The following is a 17,765-nucleotide window of genomic DNA, read 5'->3' on the forward strand; positions in this document are numbered from 1 at the left end:
AAGTTTCTCTTGTGTCTTGGTGTGAGCTTGCAGGCGCCTCAGATTGAAGAGACTGCCATCCGTGTGGTACCGGATGTAAACAGCGTCTTCATTGTTGAGGCCTTTCATGGCTTGGTTCAGCATCATGCTGAAGAAGATTGAAAAGAGGGTTGGTGCGAGAACACAGCCTTGCTTCTCGCCATTGTTAATGGAGAAGGGTTCAGAGAGCTCATTGCTGTATCTGACCCGACCTTGTTGGTTTTCGTGCAGTTGGATAATCATGTTGAGGAACTTTGGGGGACATCCGATGCGCTCTAGTATTTGCCAAAGCCCTTTCCTGCTCACGGTGTCGAAGGCTTTGGTGAGGTCAACAAAGGTGATGTAGAGTCCTTTGTTTTGTTCTCTGCACTTTTCTTGGAGCTGTCTGAGGGCAAAGACCATGTCAGTAGTTCCTCTGTTTGCGCGAAAGCCGCACTGTGATTCTGGGAGAATATTCTCGGCGACACTAGGTATTATTCTATTTAGTAGAATCCTAGCGAAGATTTTGCCTGCAATGGAGAGCAGCGTGATTCCCCTGTAGTTTGAGCAGTCTGATTTCTCGCCTTTGTTTTTGTACAGGGTGATGATGGTGGCATCACGAAGATCCTGAGGCAGTTTTCCTTGGTCCCAACAAAGCTTGAAAAACTCATGCAGTTTGGCATGCAGAGTTTTGCCGCCAGCCTTCCAGAACTCTGGGGGGATTCCATCCATAGCCTCGCCAAACGAACCCAGCTCAGCGCGGACATTGGCGACTTCAGGGGTTTCTACGCGGCTCTAAAGGCTGTGTACGGCCCCTCACCCCAAGTCCAAAGCCCGCTGCGTAGCTCAGACGGCAAAGTCCTCCTCAGCGACAAGATCTCCATCCTCAACCGATGGTCAGAACACTTCCAATCTCTTTTCAGTGCCAACTGCTCAGTCCAAGATTCCGCCCTGCTCCAGCTCCCTCAACAGCCCCTAAGGCTAGAGCTGGATGAGGTCCTCACCCTGGATGAGACATATAAGGCAATCGAACAACTGAAAAGTGGCAAAGCAGCAGGTATGGATGGAATCCCCCCAGAGGTCTGGAAGGCTGGCGGCAAAACTCTGCATGCCAAACTGCATGAGTTAAAGGACTATATTGAAAACACATAACACACACTTGCAATTAGATTAGGTTGGGGAAGGGATTGTGTAAATAACAGTGTTGATAAGTTAAGGGTTGATCTTGTTCTATATTCAGAGAATTAAAGATATTTTGTTTAAGGAACCATTGCTTTGGTGTATTTCTATTGCTGCTGGTATAGGGGGTTCACTGAACTCGTAACACCAGGATTTTCTGTTTTTATTTCCGATTTTGAGCATAGGCAATTTTTTAATTACATGTATAATCAGTAATTCATTGTTGCTAAAATATGAACAAAGTGAGGCGAGGTATTTTCCTCTTGTATTCCTTTAAGCTGTTGGATAGCAATTCAATATTGAACTGTTGAAACAACAGCCGGGAATTTTATGTAATCTTCCAGGTTCTACATCATGCTGTTTTCTCTCTTTGAATTCTCCTGACATTTTCTTCCAAGACTGAGAAGGTAAGAATCCTTCAATAAGTTTCTGATTAAGTTTGTTAGAAAGGAGACTGATGGAGGGGGAGGGGGGAGCTGCTTGTTCCTGAACCTGGTGGTGTGAGCCTTGTGGCACCTGGACCTCTTTCCTGATGGCAGCAGTGAGAACAGAGAATATCCTGGATAATGTGGATCCTTAATGATTACTCCTGCTCTCCGTTGGCAGTGTTCCCTGTAGATTTTCTTGATGGTGGGAAGGGTTTTGCCTGTGATGTGCTGGGCTGTGTCCACTACCTGTTCCAGGGCTTTCCACTCCAAGGCCATAATGCAGCCAGTCAGCACACTTTTCACTACACGTCTGTAGGGCAACACAGTTAGGCCTAGCGGTCAGGACAACACTATTACAGTGTCAACAACCCAGGTGGGAATCTAGCGCCAAAATCACCTCTGTAAGGAGTTTGTCTGTTCTACCCATGTCTGCATGCGTTTCCTCCAGGTGCTCCCATTTCCACTCCACTCTAAAACATCCGAGGGTTATAGGTTAATTGGGTGTGATTGGGCAGCATGGACTCGTGGGCTGGAAGGGCCTGTTACCTTGCTTTTGTGTAAATTTAAAGTTTACCAATCCTCTTCCGACTCCTGAGAAAATCGAGGCTCTGATGTGCTTTCTTCATGTGTTGGGTCCAGGAAAGGTCCTCTGACAGAGTGACTCCCAGAAATTTAAATTTGTTCACCCTCTCCGCTTCTGATACACCCAATGATTACTGGATGGTACACCTCTGGTTTTCCTTCCTAAAGTTCACAATCAGCTCCCTGCTTTTGGTGACAATGAGTACAAGGTTGTTGTTGGTCATCCACGTTTTCAATCTCCTTCCTGTAGGTTGTTGTTGGTCATCCACGTTTTCAATCTCCCTCCTGTAGGTTGTTGTTGGTCATCCACGTTTTCAATCTCCCTCCTGTAGGTTGTTGTTGGTCATCCACATTTCCAATCTCCCTCCTGTAGGTTGTGGTTGGTCATCCACGTTTTCAATCTCCCTCCTGTAGGTTGTGGTTGGTCATCCACGTTTTCAATCTCCCTCCTGTAGGTTGTTGTTGGTCATCCACGTTTTCAATCTCCCTCCTGAAGGTTGTGGTTGGTCATCCACGTTTTCAATCTCCCTCCTGTAGGTTGTGGTTGGTCATCCACGTTTTCAATCTCCCTCCTGTAGGTTGTTGTTGGTCATCCACGTTTTCAATCTCCCTCCTGTAGGTTGTTGGTCATCCACGTTTTCAAACTCCCTCCTGTAGGTTGTTGTTGGTCATGCACGTTTTCAATCTCCCTCCTGTAGGTTGTGGTTGGTCATCCACGTTTTCAATCTCCCTCCTGTAGGTTGTGGTTGGTCATCCACGTTTTCAATCTCCCTCCTGTAGGTTGTGGTTGGTCATCCACGTTTTCAATCTCCCTCCTGTAGGTTGTGGTTGGTCATCCACGTTTTCAATCTCCCTCCTGTAGATTGTGGTTGGTCATCCACGTTTTCAATCTCCCTCCTGTAGGTTGTGGTTGGTCATCCACGTTTTCAATCTCCCTCCTGTAGGTTGTTGTTGGTCATCCACGTTTTCAATCTCCCTCCTGTAGGTTGTTGTTGGTCATCCACGTTTTCAATCTCCCTCCTGTAGGTTGTTGTTGGTCATCCATGTTTTCAATCTCCCTCCTGTAGGTTGTGGTTGGTCATCCACGTTTTCAATCTCCCTCCTGTAGGTTGTGGTTGGTCATCCACGTTTTCAATCTCCCTCCTGTAGGTTGTTGTTGGTCATCCACGTTTTCAATCTCCCTCCTGTAGGTTGTTGTTGGTCATCCACGTTTTCAATCTCCCTCCTGTAGGTTGTTGTTGGTCATCCATGTTTTCCATCTCCCTCCTGTAGGCTGGTTCATCAACCCCTTTTTCTACGACCCACCACCGTGGGGTCATCAGCAAATTTTTCGATGGTCCTATTGTCGCACCGAGCAACACAGTCGTAGTGTAAAGTGAGTAGAGCAGGGGGCTAAGAACACAGCCCTGTGGTCCTCTGGTACTGATGGAGATTGGGGAGGAGATATTCTTACAAATCTTCACTGATAGTGATCTGGAGGTGAGGCAATACAGGATCTAATTACACAGTCAGGTTTTGAGGCCTAAGTCTTGGAGTTTGCTGATCAGTTTTGAGGGGTGATAATGTTCACTGCGGAACTGTAGTTGATAAAGAGCATCCTGAGGGAGTCACGTGATGGAGTAGTGGCTGGTCTGGAAAACCAGCCCTCTCCAGGAAAATAGAAAAAAAGTCAGGAAAAAGCAAAGCATAACAGAAATAAAGTACAAGAAATAGAAGATAAAGATACAGAGAAGAGAAAGAAGATGACTTCCAAGAAGGAGAAAGTAAGAACAGCTGGAAAAAAAAAGAAGTTACCAGATAAGAAGGAAGAAGGCCTTACCTGCAGGAAGGAACAGGACGCTGTGGTGACGAGGAGCGCCCAACCCTCAAGGTCAGTACCTGCCCTGCAAGAGTCGAGACCCACCAGCTGGTACACTACAAAAATGGCTCTTGGAGCCAAACAAAAGTGCGGAAGAGGACACCAGCGGGAGGGGGGCTCAGCAGAGGATTGGGCTGTCACAGACCGAGCAGCTGAGAGACGCCCGACACCAGGGCTCTCAGCTGGAGGATAAGGAAGACAGCAGAAGAGGGTGCGACGAAACAGACGTGGAAGACAGACGGAGGAAAGATCAACAAGAAGACCAACGTCAAGAAGCACAACAGACGAGCAGCCCAAGAGGGGAGGAACAGCAAGAAGAGGCCCGACAAAGAGATACAAGCAGCTCATCAGGAAAAACAGAAGAGACACAGACACAAAGAAGACACAAACACAGATACAGACAGAAGAAGACGACCAAGATCTTCACAGAGAAATAGAAAGTAAAACTGATGGACAAAGAGAAATAAAAGGTAAAACTGATGAACAAATGCGATCATTAAAAGAATGGTCGTCATTAGAATTTAATGCAATTAAAAGGAAAATTAAAAGGAAAATAAAAAGAACAGAAGATAAAATGCAAAGGTTAGAACTGGTAATGACAGAAATAGGGAAAAGAGTAGAGAATGTGGAAGAGAGGGAAACGGCTGTAGAAATGGAAGTGAATGACTTAAGAGAAAAATTGGAAGAAAGTGACAAAAAAAATTAGAGACACAAGAGTTATTATCTCAGAAAATTGATATGTTGGAAAATTATAGTAGGTGAAACTACAAAAATAGTGGGCCTGAAGGAGGGTGAAGAAGGCACAGAGATGAAGGAATTTATAAAAGGATGGATCCCGAAGGTCCTGGGAATGACAGAAATGCCGGACGAAATGGAAATAGAAAGGACACACAGAGCATTAGCTCCGAAACCACAGACACATCAAAAACCAAGAACCATTTTAGTAAAACTTTTGAGATACATGACAAGAGAAAGTATTCTAGAATGGGCAAGGAATAAAATTAGAGAAGATAATAAACCATTGGAATACAAGGGTCAATAAATATTTTTTTACCCAGACATAAGTTTTGAACTCTTAAAGAGGAGGAAGGAATTTAATACAGCAAAATCAACTTTATGGAAAAAAAGTTACAAATTCATATTACGACATCCAGCTGTTCCTAAAATATTTATACCCAGGGAGCAAAACAGACTGTTCTCGAATCCAGAGAAAGTGCAAGAATTTGCAGGATGGGAGAAGAGATGATAACAAGAATGAAGAATGGCGATAAAGTACATATAAAGATGTAAAAACAATGTATATGTAAAGAACGAAAGAGAGAAAAGAGAAGGGAAGAAAGGGAGTAAGGGGGTGGGAAAAAAAGAAGAGAGAGAGAGCTTTGTTATGTGTTTTTTAAAGAAAGTTTTCTGGACAGGGCTGGGTAGAGGGGGAATAACCGTCACTGCAAAATCAGTTGATGCAACGAACAAGATCGGAACCCAAATGAGAAGGGGAGTTGTGGTTGCCTGGCAAGGGATATGGGGCAACTCAGAGAGGGGGGGAACTTTTGGGGTTAAGGTATTAGTGGATGTGGGAGCTGCGGGGGTACTTTATGTCTTAAATGTGTTGTCGTATATTAAGTGTAATAAGAGAAAACTAAAGATGAAAATGGGAAAAGGGGGATGGAGGTGGTGAAGAGGTGGAAAAGAGATGTATGCAAGAACGTTTTGGGAAGAATTAAATCAGATACTAAATAAAATTACAAAAAATAACATACCAAAAAAACCTGAGATATCTCTTTTAAGTAACATAAGAAGTAGAGAATTAGGCCTCAAATTGGATAAAGTGCAAAAAAAATTCATTATGATAACCTTAGCGATCACAAAAAAATTTATAATGTCAACTTGGAAAATGGAAGGGAGCCTGAGAGTACAGCAATGGTACATGGAAATGAATAAATGTATTCCATTGGAAAAAATAACATATAATTTAAAAAATAAAGTCACAATGTTTGAACAAATTTGGGAACCATACATGGAACATATCAGAGAGAGCTTGCCTATGACCTTCATCCCCAAAAATGATAAGAAGACAAAATGACTGGATTCAGTGTGTAATGAATAGATGGCGCGTTTTTCTTGTTTATTTTCCTTTCTGTGAAATACTGTTTGTTTTATGGTTGTATTGTATTGTATATTTTGAATATTTATGGGTATTGGTGGGGTTGTGGGTAGAGGGGAGAATGGGAAGGGGGGGGGGGGGGAAGGGGAGAAAAGACCACTGTGTAAATTTAATGAGATACGTTTGTACATATTTTGGTTGATATAGTTCACTGTGTGAAAAATAATTTAAAAAAAAGATAAAGAACATCCTGATGTATGTGATTTTGATGTCCAGGTGCTCTAGGGTTTTGTGTGGAGCTGGTGAGATGGCATCAGCTGTACACCTGTTGTTGTGGTAGGCTAGGAAAATTGGAACAGATCCATATCACCACTCAGACAGGAACTGATATGCTTCTCAATTTAGGCAGATTACCACACTCTTCCTAGGCACAGGTATGATTGAGGCCGGTTGGGATTAGGTGGGTACCCTGCCTGCCGGTGTGATGTGTTGAAGATATCCATGAATGCATTGGCAACTTGGTCAGCACAAATTTTCAGTACTCGGCCAGGTATTCTTGGATTCACATTACTGAAGGAGGTCTACACATTATCTTCAGACACAGGAGAGGATCATCAGGGGTCATGGGGGTCCTTTGTGATGGTGCTTCCTTGTTCTGGTGGCCAAATCAGGCATTGCATTCATCTGGAAGTGAAGCTTTGCCATCTCCTACTGCAGCGGATTTAGTTTTGTGTCAGGTTATGTCATTTAGGCCCTGCCACATCTGTCAGGTATCCTTTGTTGTTTCCATTCTCATTCGTTTCTCCACTTCACCTGGGAGATAGCTTTTCATAGGTCGTACCTGCTTGTTATGCACTGTTCTGCATTTCCGGACAAATGCCTATGAGCTGGCTCTCAGCAGGTTCTGGATTTCATTGTTCATCCAGCTTCAAGCTGTCAACATTTTATAGAAAGCAAATTCCACATTGATTGTACTTTGAGGATCAATTTCAATCTGAAAAAACTGAATGAAGTTTGAGCAAATCACTTTTCCCCCCCTACAGTGTAGGAGGATGAGGGTGACCTGATGGAGGAATATAAGATCATGAGTGATAGTTTCTCTCTCAGGGTAGGGGTGTTTAAAACTAGGGGCTTAAATTTAATGTGAGAGGTTTTCACTCAGTAAAGTGTAGTTATGTGGAACAAACTCACAGGAAGTGTGGGTGGCAGGTACCATTGCAGTCTTTAAAAGACATTTAGATAGATACATGAATAGGAAAGATTTAAAGTAGAAGGTATGGCCAAATGCATGCATTTAGAACAAGTGACCTGATCCATCTACAGCAGTGGTTCTCAATGTTTTTCTTTCCATTCACATCCCACTTTAAGTAATCCCTATGCCTTTGGTGCTCTATGATTAGTAAGGGATGGCTTAAGGTGGGATGTGAGTGGGAACGGAAGGTTGAGAATCACTGCTCTAGACCCAATTGTTACTAAAATACTTTGCTTGAGAAAAATTGTCATTGGCCCATTTCGACAATTAAAACAGTGGTTTTCAAACTTTTTCTTTCCACCCATGTACCACCTTAAGCCATCCCTTACTAATCACAGAGTACCTATGGCATAGGGAATACTTAAAGTGGGATATGAGTGGAAAGAAAAATGTAGAGAACCACTGATATACAATATACTTCTCAAAGGTCACTCGGTGACCCAGGTTGTCAGTCTCCTATTACTCAAGCCAACCTGTCCCTGTAACATCCTTGTGAATCCTTTCTGCACATTTTCCAGATTAATAACATCCTTCATATAGCATGGTGACCAGATCTGCACACAATACTCTACGTGCAGTCTCACCAACATCTTTTATAGTTCTGACATGATGTCCCGCTCTTGTGCCCAGTGCCTGACCAATGAAGGCAAGTATATCCAATGCCTTTTTCAATAGCCTGTCTACTTATGTTGTCACTTTCTGGGAACTTTGTACCTTTACCCCTCTCAGGAGTGAAACATGAAAGTCTGCGGACACTGTGATTATAGTAAAAACACAAATGCTAGAGGGATTCAGCAGATCTTGCAACATCTATAGGAAGTAAAGATAGATAATCAACAGTTCGGGTCATAGGAGGTGATGATAGATAACCCACCTTTTAAGGTCATAGCTTGAAGAAGAACCCAGACCCAAAACATTGATTATATATCTTTATATCCTATGGACTCTGCAAGACCTGCTGAGTTTCTCCAGCATACTCACCAAAATACCACACTGCTCACCTGTTCAAGTTAAGTTCCATCTGTCATTCCATGAACCATTTTAAAATCTTGGACAATCTTCTCCACTGTCCACCAATTCTGGTGTCATCTGCAACCTATCATGCCAACACCATTCTCTTCCAAACTTCAGATAATAAACAATAGTAGACCCAGCACCAACTCCTGTGTCACAACCTGGTCACAGACTTAAATCTGAAAATGAGCCCCCCAACACCACCCTCAAACTTCACCAAGCCAACTTTGGATCCAGTGGGGTCCAACCTTCCAGGCCAGGACAGTATTAGAGCAAAGTAAATAAATTAAGGGAATTGCTCATCTTCCATCAGATGGAAAGATTTAATTCGGTTTTACATTTATGACTCCTGCATTGATTCTGAAGAGAAAGTTTGTTTGGCTGCTGCAGCCGTTTTATTGTCTCATTTCAACACCAGAATGACTGGGTGAAATGAGGCAGAATTTCAAAATTAACCAACTTCCTTATCTGTGGTTTCTGCTGAGAAATTTTATTAAGCAACTTAAAAGGAGTACAGCGGAGAGCCCTCGGGCAATGTTATGGCAGTGCAGGAGAGAGAGGCCCCGGAAGCTTAAAGGAACACAAACAAGAGAGGCCCAAGGAGCACCATAGGAAGGCAGTGAATGGAACTTGAGCCTCTGTCAGTGTTCCCACTGGAAGTCAGTGAATGTGATGCCTCTACACCTGCAGGATGAACTTGCTCCCATCCTAAGAACAGAGGAAATAGAAGCAGGAGTAGACCATTTGACTCCTCAAGACTGCCTAAGAGTTTAACAATCCTGGCTGATCTGCCCCACGTCTTAGTTCCTATGCTAGTTCCCCAGAGCCCTGAATTCCCCGATCCTCTGGGGGATGACACAACATACGACAGCTGATGAGGATTCTGTCATGTTTGTTTCCAGGAGAGGTTTGGGAGTTCGGCTTAAGGTGGTGTCTCTGCTGGGACTGGGCTGCAGTGGGGGAAAGCAGGTGGTAATAGAACAATCCCTGCAGAAGGTGAACCACAGATTTGGGTGGGCAGGGTCCCTTTTCAGATGAGTGGCTGGCAGCTGGAGATTGGAGCTGAAATGGGAGGGAAAAGGGAAGAGGTGAAGGAGCTGAGAGAGAAGGAGGCAATTATGGGAAAGAAGATCGAGTAGGATGACTGAAGGAGGAAATTTGGGGGAAGGGGTAGTGGTGGCTGAGGAAGAGAGTTGGCACAAGGATCCCGAGAGATTGTCCAACAATGATGTGGTACTGGTTTCAAAAGTGGCATCTTACCTTTAGCATTTATTAGCCGTCCATAATTGTCCTTGGAAAAGATATCAGAAACTCCTGCAGTTTTCATATTGAAGAGCTCCAGTTGTACTGTTGGAGTTCCAGATTTGGTGAGGTAACATATAACAATTCTAACCTGAGTGACTCGGTCTGCGTGGGAGGTGGAGGTGTACCTCTCCTTCCAGGCAGTACAGGGTCCAGATTTGGGCAGTACTCTGCAAGAAACCTTACAAAATCTTAAAACCTCAAATTCCTGAGTGTCAGCACCTCTGAGGATCTGTCCTGGGGCCTCCATGTTGATGCAATCGCTAAGATGGCTCGCCAGTGGCTGGACTTTGTGAGGTGTTTAAGGAGATTTAGTATGTTTGAAAATTTCTTCAGGTGTACTGTGGAGAACATTCTGGCTGGTTGCATCACTTTGGTGTGGAGGGGCCAATGCACAGATCAGGAAAAAAACTTGAGAAAGTTGTTAACTCGGCCTGCGACATCACAGGCACGTGCAGATTTCATATTTACCTTCACAGCTTCAGAATCAGAATTTATTGCCGTGAAAAAAAGTCACAAAATTTGTTGCTTTGTGGCAGCATTTGAGTGCAAATATTGGTATAAATAATATTTCAGAATAAATAAATAGAAGTGAGATAGTGCCTGTGGTTCATTGTCCATCCAGAAATCCGATAATGGGGGGAAGAAGCTGTCCTTGTGCTGTTGGGTGTTTGTCTTCAGGCTCCTGGACCTCCTTCCTGATGGTAGCGGTGTGAAGAGGGCATGGCCTGGGTGGTGGGGCTCCTTGTTTTATTATTCACACTATGAACCATACTGACCAAAATACACACAGACATTTCCCTCTTGAATATACAGTGTCATTTTCTCCCCTTTTAACCCCCTCCCCCCACTCACTCAATGTTCAACCTATATGATAACATTAAACCCGTTAAATAGCGTCATCGCACAATGAAAATAAAACAAGAAATTGTGTCTTCTACTTTTACACACTGGGTCAGTTCATTTCGTCTTCTCCTTCTGTCATTTTAGGCGGTGGAGGTCTGCGGTAGGACTTCTCTATTGTGTTCCATGTACGGTTCCCAAATTTGTTTGAATTCTCTGATGTTATTTCTTAAATTATATGTTACTTTTTCCATTTATTCATTTCTATGTTCCATTGCTGTATTCTCAGGCTATCTTCTAATTTCCAGGTTGACATAATACATTTTTTTGCTACAGCTAGGACTATCATAATAAATCTTTTTTGTGCTCCATCCAAATAGAGTCCAAGTTCTTTACTTCTTATATTACTTAGAAGAAAGATCTCTGGATTTTTTGGGATGTTGCTTTTTGTGATTTTATTTAATACCTGGTTTAGATCTTCCCAAAATTTTTCCACTTTCTCACATGCCCAAATTGCATGTACTGTTGTTCTTGTTTCCTTCTTACAGCGAAAACATCTGTCTGATACTGCTGGATCCCATTTATTTAACTTTTGGGACATGATGTATAGCCTGTGTAACCAATTATATTGTATCATGCGTAACCTCGTGTTTATTGTATTTCTCATAGTTCCGGAGCATAGCTTTTCCCATGTTTCATTCTTTATCTTTATGTTTAGATCTTGTTCCCATTTTTGTTTAGGTTTACACTTGTTTCCTCATTCTCCTTTTGTTGCAATTTGATGTACATGTTTGTTATAAATCTTTTAATTATCATTGTGTCTGTAATCACATATTCAAAATTGCTCCCTTCTGGTAACCTCAGCTTGCTTCCCAATTTGTCCTTCAAGTAGGTTTTCAGTTGGTGGTATGCAAACATTGTACCGAGAGTTATTCCATATTTGTCCTTCATTTGTTCAAAAGATAATAATTTATTTCCCAAAAAACAATTTTCTATTCTTTTGATCCCTTTTCTCTCCCATTCTCTAAAGGAAAGGTTACCTATTGTGAAAGGGATTAGTTGATTTTGCGTCAATATTAATTTTGGTAGTTGATAATTTATTTTATTCCTTTCTACGTGAATCTTCTTCCAAATGTTGAGCAGATGGTGCAGTACTGGTGAATTCCTATGTTGCACCAACTTTTCATCCCACTTATATAGTATATGTTCAGATACCTTCTCCCCTATTTTATCTAGCTCTAATCTGGTGCAATCTGGTTTTTCCCTTGTTTGATAAAAATCTGATAGGTATCTTAATTGTACTGCTCTATAATAATTCTTAAAGTTTGGTAGCTGTAAGCCCCCTTGTTTGTACCATTCTGTTAATTTATCTAGCGCTATCCTCGGTTTCCCCCCTTTCCATAAGAATTTCCTTATTATTTTCTTTAGCTCCTTGAAGAATTTCTCTGTTAGGTGAATTGGTAATGATTGAAATAGGTATTGTATCCTTGGGAAGATATTCATTTTAATACAGTTTGCCCTTCCTATCAGTGTTAGTGGTAAGTCTTTCCAATGCTCTAAGTTGTCTTGTAATTTCTTCATTTAATGGCTGATAAGTTAGTTTGTATAGATGGCCGAGATTATTATCTAGTTGTATACTTAGGTTTCGAATTGCTTGTGTTTGCCATCTAAATGGTGATTCTTTCTTAAACTTTGTGAAATCCGCATTATTCATTGGCATTGCTTCACTTTTATTTGCGTTGATCTTGTACCCCGATACTTCTCCAAATTCCTTCAATTTCTTAAGTAATTCTTTTACTGATATTTATGGTTCTGTTAAGTATACTATGACATCATCTGCAAATAGACTGATTTTATATTCCTTCTCTTTTATTTTTATCCCTCATTTTATTTTCTGTTCTTATCAGTTCTGCCAGTGGTTCTATAGCTAGCGCGAGCAGTGAGGGAGATAGTGGACATCCCTGCCTAGTTGATCTGCTTAATTTAAATTGGTTTGATATATATATCCATTTACTGTCACCTTCGCCAATGGTCCCTTATATAATGCTTTAATCCAATTAATATATTTCTCTGGTAGGTTGAGGCTGCTTTCTTAAGGCACCATCTCTTGTAGATGTCCTCATTGGAGAGAAGACTGATAGCCGTGATGACATAGGCCGAGTTACCAACTCTCTTGCAGCGATGTTATGGGGCAGGAATGTTGACTTCCAGTAGCCAGCACTATCTTCCCTTACCCATCAAATAACTGCATTGGAATATTTCCCCTTAACACCAATTTAAAGGTGATTTTAGTGTGGCAATTTGATGCTATTCTTGTTGCCACTCCTTTTGTTCTTTGGATTTACTCATTGGGAATTTGTCCTATAACTCTATGGCAATTACAGCACAGAAACAGGCCAGTTTACCCCTTCTAGTCCATGCCAAACACCTTCTCTCACCTAGTCCCATTGACCCGCACCCGCCCCATAATCTAAATAATTCCATATACCATCTCTAAGAACAGGTTACATTTGAACAAGTTTCCACATTGTCAGGTGAAGAACAATGTTTTTAACCCTACAGTGCAAGTCTTGCCTTGGTTTAACATTCAAAATGCAATGCACCGCACTTGACCGAGTTATATTCCATCTTGAGGAAATGATTTGAGATGACAGCAATGAGCAGCTCATTTTCATTTTCTCTTTACCCAACTTGTTTTCTTCTGTTGTGATTCTTGAAGTTTCATAGTTTGTCTGTTGTTCCACTATCATAATTTCTTCACAATAATTTAATTGGACAATTGGCAGTTGTTCTTGAATTATACCACTTTTGAGTCTGTACTGTCAGAAGTGATACTTTTGAATCTTTTAATAGATGAAGTTCAAGGATATTAATTTTAGAAAAATCCTATACATTAATTAATTTTTTTTTGCTGAAATAGTTTAAAATCAGATAGTTCTTCAGCATGGAAGTAGGCCTTTCAGTCCATTTTGTTCATGCTGGCATTTCATGAGGAATAGAATATAAGAACATTTTGAGACCTCACGTGGAGTATTGTGAGCAGTTTTGGGCTCCTCACTGAAGAAAGGATGTGCTGATGTTGGAGAGGGTTCAGAGGAGGTTCACAAGGATGATTCCAGGAAAGAAAGTGTTATTTTATGAGGTACGTTTGACAGCTCTTGGCCTGGACCCATTCGAATTTAGAAGAATAAGGGAGAATCTCATTGAAACATTTTGAATGTTAAAAGGCATGGACAGAGTAGATGTTGAAAGGTTGTTTCATATTGTAGGAAAATTTAGGACAAGAGGGCCTAAAGATCTCACTTGGCACCTGAATTCCTCAATTCTGATGAAAAAGGCTCAACAGTGTCTATTTTTGAGGAGCTTGAGGCAGATCCACCTCTGTCCCAGGATGTACTATTGAGAGCGGGCTGACATATGGCATCTTGGTGTGGTATGGGAATTGTACTGCATAAAATCGCAAGGCACTCAAGTGGTAAGTGATAACTGCCCAGTGGATTATTGGAATCCAATTGCCTAACATCGAAAATATCTCTAGGGAATGATGTCTGGACAGGGCAAGAAACATGATCAAAGATGAAACACACCTGAATCACAGACTATTCACTCTTCTCGCATCAGGCAGACACTACAGGAGCCTTCGATCATGCATCAGTAGACTCAACAAGAGGTTTTATACAAAGCTGTGAATATGTGGAACACTTTTTAACAGTTGGTTGTAGAACAGTGTTGCTGTTGATTTGAATTCCACTATATGGAAACTTCCAGTTGATGCTGGTTGATTTCCATTGGCTAGTTTACTGGTATAATGACACGAAAATGAATCGTTATCATCACAACCTTAGGAGTGAAATGGATGCACTCAACATAGAAACATAAAAGACAGGAGCAGGAGTAGGTCATTCGACCCTTCGAGCCTGCTCCGCCATTCAACGGGATCATGGCTGATCTTAAAGTTCAGTACCTCGTCCCCGCCTTCTCTCCGTAACCTTTAATACCCTTATACTGAAGAAATAGATCTAATTCCCTCTTAAATATATTTAATGAACCTGCCTCTACTGCCCTCTGTGGCAATGAATTCCACAGATTCACCACCCTCTGGGTCAAGAAATTCCTCCTCATCTCGGTCCTAAATGGATTGCCTATTATCCTTGAACCATGGCCCCGGGTTCTGGACTCCCCCACCATTAGAAACATCCCATCTGCATCCATTCTGTCCAGTCCTGCCAGAATTTTATATGTCTCTATGAGATCCCCTCTCAATCTTCTAAACTCCAGCGAGTACAATCCCAATTTGCGCAATCTTTCCTCATAAGTCATTTCTGCCATTCCAGGTATCAGCCTGGTGAATCGCCTCTGCACTCCCTCCATTACAAGAACATCCTTCCTTAGATAAGGCGACCAAATCTGCACACAATACTCCAGGTGGGGTCTCACCAAGGCTCTGTACAACTGCAGTAAGGTATCCTTATTCCTATACTCAAATCCTCTTGATATGAAGGCCAACATACCATTTGCCTTTTTAACCGCCTGCTGTACCTGCATGCTCGCCATCAGTGACTGGTGCACAAGAAGCCCTAGGTCTCTGCACTTCCTCATCTCCCAATCGATTGCCATTCAAATAATAGTCTGCCCTCTGGTTTGTATGACCAAAGTGGATAACCTCACATTTATCCACATTGTAGTGCATTTGCCTTGTATCTGCCCAGTCCCCCAATTTATCCAAATCACACTGGAGCTTCCTGACCCCCTCTTCAGTGCACACAACCCCTCCTAGCTTAGTGTCATCTGCAAATAGAGATGTGGATGAATTTCTTTAGCCAGAGGGAGGTGAATCAGTGGAACTTTTGTGAAGTCCAAGTCATTAAGTGTATTTAAGGCAGAGATTGATAGGTTCTTGATTATCCAGGGCATCAAGAAGGCAGGGAGTGGACTGAGTGGGAAAACAGATCAGCTCATGATTAAATGGCAAGGCTGACTTGATGGCAGGATAGCCTATTTCTGCTCCTATATCCTGTGGTCTAATGAACCCAGCTAGCCTGATCTACCTGTGTTTGGCTCATATCCCTCTAAACCTTTCCTATCCATGTACCCGTCCAAAAGTCTTTTGACTCTAACAGTTGTTCCCGCTTCTACCACATCCTCTGGCAGCTCGTTCCATATACCCACCACTCTCTGTGTGAAATTTTTCCCTTCACCTTGTTTTAGTTTCACCTACTTTGGGAAAGAGCCTATGACATTGACCTTGTCTAAGAATTTAAGGAATGTACTACCTTTTGGTTGAAGGGCAAGATGAATTACTTTGGCCTCATAATTTTAGAGTTGTAGAATTATCCAATGCAGAAACAGGCCCATCTTCCCAGCCTGTTCATGCTAGCCACGTTGCGTACCTGAGCTAGTCCCATTTACTTCCATTTGGTCCGTATCCATCTAAACCTTTTCCACCATGTACCTGTCTAAATGACTTTTAAAAGTCACAATTATATCAACCTCTACCTCTTATTTTGCAAAATCAGTTCAATGTAATGAGAGATAAGTTGTGAGATTGTGCACTTTGGAGCAATTCATAACCTTCCCCCTCTCCACACCTGCACTACCTATGATGCAAGCAATAGTTGTTTAAAGTATCCTATGTGTATTAATTTTTAAAACAATATTAATTCAATAACTGATTTACCTACAGGAAGTGAAGCAACCTGAGAGCCAAGGCGATGTGACAGATGGAAAAGTTGCAAATTCAGCCTTTTATCAGTCACTAAAGAAAGGTAAGTCTGTGAAGTACAGAATTCCTTTGTGCATTTGTTTCATGCAAACGAGATAGCACATAAGCCTTGGTTTTATTTGTATCATGATGTTTATGGAGTTATACACTATTAAGTTCATAGCTTGGTGTTACTTTAATAATTGATCATCTATCACATAATGAGAAATTACAGAACAATTCACTTCCCACGTTGGACTTTCCTGTTCCTGTGCCCAACAGCCCAGGACTGGAACTCACCCTCAGCATAGAAAAATGTAGAATTACACTGAACAATGAAGATTTTTCTTCCTGAACACCTATAGGTGTATTTTATAGATTAGGGGCTGTTTCTTTTAAAAATATATCCTATTTTTGTGATTTTTTCTGTCATATTTTAACATGCTTTACACATGCAAAGCCATAAAGGGCAACATGTCGTTGAAAACTCATTTTCTGCACTCGCACTTGGACGTCTTCCCCGCTGATCTTGGTTCAGTCAGTGACGAAGACCGATTTCTTACCCACCGACTTTTACTTTTGTTCTTTGAATAACACAGGGAAGAAAATAAGTAATGGATTTTAATAGACTTCTTCCAATAATTCTCCATCTTTGTGTGAAGGAGTTATTTCTGCTGTAATTTTTTACGCCACAACAGGCAAGAGATTATTGGCACTTTTCTGGATGGTGAAGTTACAAGACTATAACATCAAACCAGCATTCGGATGTTCCTTCAAACATTTCGCATGGTTAGTGGGAGAAGTGGAGCAGAAGCATCACTGTGTGGAATGAACACTGGACGCACAGCAAAAAAGTTGAGTTCAGCATTTACAAAGTTGATTCTGTGAAGCTTGGAAAACTAGAGCCTTTAAAATTTAGGGATTCTCAGGTGGGTGCATGGATGTGAGAAAAATAGAAGATTGTGGGCTGTGAGGTCAGGAAGGATTGGATTTATGTGGAGTAGGTCAGCACAACATTCTGGGCCAAAGAGCCTGTATTATGCTTTACTGTTCTACGTTGGCCTCATTTGGTTTGGATTGACTATAGAGGTTTTCAAATGAGTACATTCCAGGCATATTCCGTTATCTTGGATTTATTTACAAGCTAGCAATGGATTTCACCAGGACATTGCGACCATGGAAAAGCGGTATTGGGGCAACTGGAATCCATCTATGCAGGCCAACTATTGTTGGACACTGACAGGAGAGGCATCAGATGTTGAGTACAAACGAAAATCAGCAGGAAAACATTTTTAGGTCAGTTGAACTAATGCAATGTGTCAACATCCTTATATGATTAAACATACTAAATTCAATAAAAGTTAATGTTTCTCCAACTTTGATGTGATTTGGAAAATCTGAAATTATCTTTGTGTTTATCTTGAAATTGTCTGTCATAATCCCCAATTGTTTTAAAAACAATTATTGACTAGTGTTATCCATTGCTAGCTTGTGTACTGACCTACTCC

General features: G+C 41.6%; 1 protein-coding gene across 5 annotated transcripts in view; it reads left to right on the forward strand.

The window, feature by feature from the left end:
* The window catches only part of LOC138740263 (sorting nexin-13), a 114,632-nt gene that overhangs the window by 24,497 nt on the left and 72,370 nt on the right, over positions 1-17,765 (forward strand). For all 5 annotated transcript variants that reach the window (XM_069892633.1, XM_069892635.1, XM_069892632.1 and 2 more), the window contains one exon: positions 16,240-16,321. Coding sequence is in view for 2 of the 5 variants with exons in the window: in XM_069892632.1 (XP_069748733.1) it covers positions 16,240-16,321 (82 nt within the window). In the remaining 3 variants the exon portion in view is untranslated. The remainder of the gene's footprint in view (positions 1-16,239; positions 16,322-17,765) is intronic.

This window comes from Narcine bancroftii, chromosome 8 (genome assembly GCF_036971445.1).
Source record: "Narcine bancroftii isolate sNarBan1 chromosome 8, sNarBan1.hap1, whole genome shotgun sequence".
NCBI classification, from domain to species: domain Eukaryota; kingdom Metazoa; phylum Chordata; class Chondrichthyes; order Torpediniformes; family Narcinidae; genus Narcine; species Narcine bancroftii.